Genomic DNA, 7,970 nt, shown 5'->3' with positions numbered 1-7,970 from the left:
ACCAACCAGCTCCACCTTGAAATATGTCTTAAGCTATCACTTATTGAGCACATAATGGCACATTCAACTTAGGACGATCTCAGAAGAATTGCAGAAAAGAATCCTTGACAAAGCCGTGGGAAGGGGAGAGGTAGGGCACCAGGGAAACTGCAATATCCCAGGGCCAGCAGGGGCTGGTGAGGGCTTCATTGCTATTGCTACCCTAGGCCTGAAGTTTGCCAGGACCTACACACAAAGGGGCAGGGTGGAGGGGGCTGCTAGTCAAGAGCTGAGATGGTGGGTCAAGGGCTGAGGCCAGCCCAGGGTAAGCCTGAGGGAACCAGAATAAAGTGCTCAGACTCACTTTCCTCCATCTCTCTGAACCTCTACATTGGCCAAACTCAACTGGCAGCCCGGCAGCAAGGGAACCCTTGATGCCGTCCTGCGAGTCAGCCTCCCAGGGCCCAGAGCAGGTAGAGAAGGAAGGGGAATGGAGCCGGAGGTACAGACCAAAGACAGCCAGTGTGAATCCCAGGAGCACAGCCCTCGGAGCCAGAGTGATCCTCTCCAAAGTCTACCAAGAGCCAACTCCATTGCCCTCCAAGAGAACGGGTTGCTGTCCACATACCACCTTCTTGGAACAGAAATCAAAGAAGGTGGGGTTTTTCTCCCATCCAAGAACTGATGATTTTGATATTCTGAGACCGAATCATTGGCTGGGGCAGGAATGGACAGGCAGTGGTCCAGGGGATATAGAAGTACAGAGAGGACATAACGGGGTGGTCACCAACCCAGCAAGTCCCTATCATGTGTGCCTCGGAGGATGCAACATAAGGGAGGGAAGGAGAGTCTGCCTTGATCTTACTGGGCCACAGGCTGGAAGTGACATGAAATCCAGCAGCTTCAATGGCTCCTGCTATGGCCCGATTCCTATACTTTGAAACAGATCATCTGAGAACAGGCCACCTCGCCGAATGTCCATTTCACCCTGAGTGGAATCTGGTGACTATGGCTCTGATGGCCCTAAAACACTCAGCTAGCAGCACTTCTCCAATGACACAACCCACGTACTTAGACTTCCTCGGTGGCTCTACAATGAGGGTGAGAGAACGTGGGCACAGTCCAACACTTGCATAATTTTGATGACTGTCCGCAAAGCACTTCAATGTTCTCAAATGGAAAGTTTCCATTTCCTTTCCCTGGAAGTATAATGAGCTATTATTGTCTATTATGAATGTTCTTTCTAGCATCTTCCTTTTTCTACCCTCAGCTACAGCTTTTTAGACTAGCAGACATCTGCCAGCTGAAGAAGAAATCCAAAAGTCACTAACCCAGGGACACTGATTCTAGCAAACAGCTCAGTAGTGACAGTTGCTCCCCCAACATTCTTAATAATTAAACCCACCTCCTTGCTGGCCAGGTTGTTATTTTGTTATAGAGCCACAGGCTGCTTGAAATTTTTATTTCGTTGTCTAGTTTGCATAAACTTTTCATCAATAAGTTTTTGTCTAATACATGGCCCCTACTCTCACTATAGTAAAATATTTGATGCATATTTTTGATGCAATTATTGAAGAAACATATATTTTCATACAATATAAGAATGTCAAATTTGGTCATTGCTTTTATACAATTCAAACTGGTTAGAGTTTAGACCAAATAGTAACATCCAGAACAGAACGTTATGACAATAGAGCTAAAGAGGACTATAGGGGATTGATTGGTGCCCTCTCCCCAATGATGTGTTCACCCAGAACCCGTGAATGTGGCCTTATTTGGAAAAAAGATCTTTGCAGGTGTAATCAAGTTAAGGGTGTTGAGATGAGATCTTCCTGGATTACTCAGGTGAGCCCTAAATCCAGTGACAAGCGTCCCTTGTAAGAGAAAGGCAGAGAGAGATTTGAGACACACAGAGGCAGGGACTGGAGTGATGCAGCCACGAGCCTGGGAACGCCCAGAGCCACCCGAAGCTGGAAGAGGCAAGGAATGGACTTTCACCTGGAGCCTTCAAAGGAAGAACAGCCCTCCTGACACCTTCATTTCAGACTTGGCCCCCAGAGCTGTGAGAAAATACATTTCTGTTGCTTTAAACCACCCAGATTATGGTACTTTGTTACAGCAGCCACAGGAAACTAGCACAGGGACTATTCAAATGCCCTGATTGAATTCCTTCATTTTACAGATGAGAAAAGTAATAGCATTAGCAAGTGACACATAGTTTATGAAGTGTTTTCACATAGGTGTCCATGTTCAATCTTCATAACAACTTTGCGAGGTAGCAGTTACTGCTTATTAAATGGAAAACTTTAGACAAATTAAATTTAACAGAGTTTAATTGAGCAAAGAATATTTCATGAATCAGGCAGGCCTCCCCACCCAACCAGAATAGGTTCAGAGCAACCCCGGTGCTGCCAAATGGGTAGAGAGAATTCATGGACAGAAAAGGAAAGTTCTGTACAAAAAACAAAAGTGAGGTGCAGAAACAGCCAGATTGGTTACAGCTTGCTGTTTGCCCTATCTGAGCACATTTTGAACAGTTGGCCACCTGTGAGTGACTGAAGTATGGCTGCTGTGATTGGCTGAGACTCGGCTACTTGTTACAAGAGCAGGTTACAGTCTGTTTTATGCATCCAGTTAGGTTACAGTTCACTATGTACAGAAAGCCTTATGTAAGGAGTCAGCTTTAGGCTAAACTTAATTAACATGCCCAAGAGGAGGGAACTGAAGCCCAAAGCATAATAGCAGTAGATAAATTGTTCCCACGCAGCCCATACTTTTCCACCAAATCTCTGCCTGTGGCTCAGAGAGGTCCAGCAGCGTGTCCAAATCTCACAGCTGATGAAAAACAGGCTCACATACAGGTCTTTTTTTCCCTCCTAACGGCCACTCCAGAGCTCTGCATCTCAAGGCCAAAATGGTTGAGCAATAAAGAGATCAGTTCAATAGGATGACCTCAAAACTTATAACCTAGATCCTGCAGCTAAATAAAAGTTTATGTCTCCAAACAGAGAGGTAGTTAACTCCAGGTTATTTGAACAAGCAGTACAACCTATTCATTTGCTTATGAGAATTGCTTTAGGCATCTCCAAACACTCAGAAAGCCAAGATAATCCATGGTTTTCCCAGGCCAAACTGGTTTGGTGGAACTTCCATTCCAGCCTGTCTTGTAAAATGCTTTATTTATGTGGTGAAAGGGGCACCATGTCAAAATCCCAATAGTTCTAAAGGTAATGAGGAAATAATCCAGTTGAGCAAGTAATCAAAGAACAGTAAGATTGTTCTTGTGACAAAACCCCCCAGTTTGTAATTAGCAGTTTAAATTCACTTCATTTGGAAGATTTTGCCTCTGAGGCAGGCCGAGACTTTCATTCAGAGGCCAATTAGATTAAATTAGAAGTGGCACATTAGCTGGGGAGACTTCATTCATTTTGGGTTATTTGCAGCTTTAATTATGATCCAGACACAGCCAGAGCCATCCTTTGGAGCATTTTCCTGCCTCGGCAGGCACTAGAGGTGATTGGATTCCTGGGAGAGGTGCTGTCAGTGGTGTGTGCGGCCAAACAAGAAACCAAAGGCTGCTTTGTCACCAGATTTTGCTCTTGGCCCAGCTGCCATGGGAGAGTCACAGGAAATGAGGAATCCTAACAAGATTTTCCTTTATTAGAAAAGAGCATTATCGAGGTATAATTAACAGACATTAAGCTGCATACGTTGAAAATAAGCAGTTTTTTAAGTTTTGACAAGTCTATACTCACGGGACTGCCATCACCATCGGAATAATAAGCATATCACAATATTTCACCCCAGAATATACTTCTTTGATGTATTTCAAGATGGCTATTCAGAAGGGCTGCAAATACAAGAATAACTGAAAAGTTGTCTTGTGGAGGGGAGATTTGCATATGTAGAGCCCACCCATTTGCTAGCCAGGGCTCCTCTTCTCTTCCTTCCATAACCTGTCTTGCCACTACCACTTGATTTGCCACTAAAACCTGTTTGGGGCCATGCTCCAAGCCTCCATTCTTTCTGTAACCTCAAGATAGTACACAAGCTTCTGGACCCCATTGGGGGTTTGGGGTAATCACTCTGTGATTTTTCCCTCTGTGCATGTTTATAAATTCGTATGCCTTTTCTTTTATTAATCTGCCTTTTTGTGAGTTGATTTTCAGTGAGACTTCAGAGAACAAAGGGGAACTTTTTCCTTTGACCCCTATAGTATCCATTGCCCCAAAATGTCCTCATGCCATTTTCTAATCTCTCCCTCCACCCTTTCCCCCTGACGCATACTCAGGCAGCCACTGGTCTGCTTTTTGTCACTTATAGACTAGTTTGTATTTTCTAGGATCTCATATAAATTCAGTCATACTATATGTACTATTATTTTTTTGTTCTTTCTCCAAGCATAATTATTTTGAGATTTATCTATGTTGTTGCAAGTTATCAACAATTAATCCTTTTTTCTTGCTAAGTAGCATTCTATCATCCAGATATAGCACAATCTGTTTCTCAATTAGCAGTTGAGAAATCTGGACTGTTTCCAGTTTGGGGTTATTTCAAATAAAGGCTGCTACAAACTTTTGTATACAAGTTTTTATATGGAAATATGCTTTCATTTCTTTTGGGAAAATACCTGGCAATAGAATAGCTGGTCACATGGTGGGTATATGGTTAACATTTTCAGAAATTGCCAAACTTTTTCAAAGCCATTGTACCATTTCATGTTCCCATTAGCAGTGTACGGGAGCTCCAGTTGATCTACATCCTTGCCAACACCTAGTATGATTAGTCATTTTAATTTTATCCATTCTAATAGGTGTTGTTAAATTGAGTTTAGCCTAAAGCTGCCTGCTTACATATTTTATGTTTGGCCTAAAGGTTTCTCCATACATAGTAAACGGTAACCTAACTGAATGTGTAAACAGACTATAACCTACTCTTGTACCAACCACCAAGTTTTGGCCAATCAAAGGCAGCCAACTGTTCAAATTGTGTTCAAATAAGGCAAACACCAAGCTGTAACCAATCCAGCTGTTTCTGTACCTCACTTCCATTTTCTGTACATCTCTTTCCTTTTTCTGTCCATAAATCCTCTCCAACCATGCAGCAGCTGCACTGGGGTAGCCCTGAACCTATTCGGATTCTAAGGACTGCCCAATTAGTGAATCATTCTTTGCTCAATTAAACTCTGTCAAATTTAATTTGTCTTAAGTTCTTCTTTGACAGTATATAGTGGTTTCTCATTGCGATTTTTTTTTTTTTTTTTTTTGAGACAGAGTCTCACTCTGTTGCCCGGGCTAGAGTGAGCGCAGTGGTGCCAGCCTACCTCACAACAGCCTCAAACTCCTGGGCTAAAGTGATCCTCCTGCCTCAGCCTCCTGAGTAGCTGGGACTACAGGCATGCACCACCATGCCCAACTAGTTTTTTATATTTTTATTTTTAGTTGTCCATATAATTTCTTTCTATTTTTTTTTAGTAGAGATGGGGTCTCACTCTTGCTCAGCCCGGTCTCTAACTCCTGAGCTCAAACAATCCACCCGCCTCGGCCTCCCAGAGTGCTAGGATTACAGGCGTGAGCCACCGTGCCTGGCCTCTTTTGCCCATTTTAAATCAGTTGTTTTCTTGCTGAGTTTTGAAAGTTCTTTATATATTCTGCATGCAAGTCTCTTATCAAATATATAGTTTGCAAATATTTTCTCCCAGACCGTACTTTGTCTTTTTATTCCCTTAACAGTATCTTTTGAAGAGCTGAGGTTCTTAATCTTGAAGAAGTCCAATTTATTAATCTTTTCTTTTATGGATTGTGTTTTGTTATCAGACAAAAAAAAAAAAAAAAAAACAACCTTTGCCTAGCCCAAGGTCACAAAATATTCTCGTAGGAGCCAACGGAAATCTTCCCCTTCACCCTCTGAAAGTTCACTAAAATATCAACTGACAAAAGTCAGACTAATTGGAGAAAAAGCATACAAATTTATTAACATGCACACAGTGGAGAATCACAGAGTGATTGCCCAATATCTTAGTGGGGCCCAAATATTTATATAATCTTATTTCAGAGGAGAGGGAGAAGATGGGAATATAGGTAATTCTGTTGAGGGGCAATAAATGATTACTACAGAGAATGAATGAATCAGGAACAACGATTAACTTGTAAATGTTTCTCTTTGGAAACTGAGTTTGAGAAACAGAGATTATCTTGTGAATGGGTCTGTTCAGGTGTAGTTACATTCTTGGCTTTCTTTTTTGCAATAGATAATGAGATAACAGGGAAAGGAAGGAAAAACAATTGTTCTCCTTGGTGGGCCCATCTGGTCCTTATGCAGATTAAGGAAAATTATCTTCTGGCATGTATCGATCAATAAAGGCTTTTTTTTTTCTTCATTTTTTTTTCTTTAATTTTTATTTTTTTATTATTTTTTTCTTTTATTTTTTTTTCATTTTAGCCACTTTAAATCCTGCCATCTAAAGGCTTTTAATTCAAAATACTTACCATGTTATAGAAACCACACGGGAGTTTCAGCCTAGGTCCCCTTGCTTCCTGCATGAAGAGCCAATTATTGAGACAAAAGGATTTCCAAGGAAGAAAGGAATTTTTTAATGTGCAAGACGTCTGTCAGGAGAACAGGGGAATCAGCTTCAAATTCATCTCCCCGACTAATGGAGAGCACAGGTTTTTTTAAGGAGGCGCTATGTACATTGGGGCAGGTTGTATTGAAATTAGTAAGGGGCCATGTGTGTTGGGGCAGATTAGTGAGTGACGGGGACTTCTGGTGTCAGGAAGTCTGCCCAGCAGCCTTTGGAATCTCAACTCCTTTGTCTTGCAGAAACTTCACCATTTCTGGGAAACAACTTAGAAAGGTCAAGTTGTTAGTTACAAGTTACAGGCTTTGGGTCATCAAGACTTAATACCCTGAGAATCTAAAACATGATGGGGAGAGGATTATAAAAAATATATAGGGGTCACTGAAATTTGTTCATAGACCTAATTACAAGTATACCAGGGAGCCATGTTTTGGGGCAAAGTTCCCTGTGCTCCTTCATTCTCTTCTAAAAATTTTACAGTTTTAGGTTTAAAACTTTAGGTTTATGCTACATTTTGAGTTAATTTTTACATATGGTGCAAGATATGGATCCAAGTTCAATTTTTTTTGCATACAAATATCCAATTGCTCTAGCACTATCCTTTATCCACTGAATTGCCCTTGCACCTTTGTAAGAAATCAGTTATGCGGCTCAGGGCGGCCGTGTCGTTAGGCGCGCGGCGGCTCGTCACTCGCTCCGAGGCACGTGCGGCGAGTCTAGCGCGGTGTAGTGCGGTCTCCTGAGTTCCCGACCCCACCGCTATCCAGCCGGTTCGTGGAGAGGAGGGGTGCACTTGGCAGGTCCCTGATGAACCAAGAGAACCCTCCACCGTATCAGGATGGAGGTCCAACGGCCCTGTACCCACCTTATCCACAACAACAAATGGGTCCAGGACGTATGGGGGGGCCCTACCCACCTGCTCAGGTGTACCGCTACCAAGGATACACACAGTATGGCTGGCAGGGTGGCCCTCAGGAGCCTCCTGAAACCACAGTGGATGTGGTGGAAGACCAAAGAAGAGACGACCTGGGACCATCCACCTGCCTTACAGCCTGCTGTACTGCTCTGTGTTGCTGCTGTCTCTGGGACATGCTCATCTGACCAGGCCGGCCCTCCTGTCCTGCCAGCTCTGCAGTCACCTCCAATAGGTGTGCCAGCCCACATCTTTTCTGATTGCTGTAATAAATGACTAGCTCTGCATAGAAACCTCTAATTTCAGCACTGTGGGAATCTAGATTAATGGGGGTTGCTGCTATTTAATTCAGTGACTTGATCTTGATCTTTTTGATGTTCAAAATACATTTCTTATCGATCTTTAACAAATGTGCTAAATGATTCCTTTTACTGGCCAAAGGCTTAGTTATGAAATATATATTTATGATTTTAAATTATACATTCAAGGTAGTGACAA

At 42.5% G+C, this 7,970-nt stretch overlaps 1 protein-coding gene across 1 annotated transcript; it reads left to right on the top strand.

Moving 5' to 3' along the window:
- Positions 1–7,344: 7,344 nt before the first annotated feature.
- LOC123645711 (cysteine-rich and transmembrane domain-containing protein 1-like) lies at positions 7,345–7,660 on the top strand. Its single transcript, XM_045562143.1, has one exon. It carries the CDS (start codon positions 7,367–7,369, stop codon positions 7,658–7,660), a length of 294 nt encoding a protein of 97 aa, XP_045418099.1. The 5' UTR covers positions 7,345–7,366.
- Positions 7,661–7,970: the final 310 nt, after the last annotated feature.

The sequence above is a fragment of the Lemur catta genome, chromosome 10 (assembly GCF_020740605.2).
Source record: "Lemur catta isolate mLemCat1 chromosome 10, mLemCat1.pri, whole genome shotgun sequence".
Classification (NCBI taxonomy): domain Eukaryota; kingdom Metazoa; phylum Chordata; class Mammalia; order Primates; family Lemuridae; genus Lemur; species Lemur catta.
Note: the sequence above shows the minus strand (reverse complement) of the source record. Positions and strands in the feature narration are given on the sequence as shown.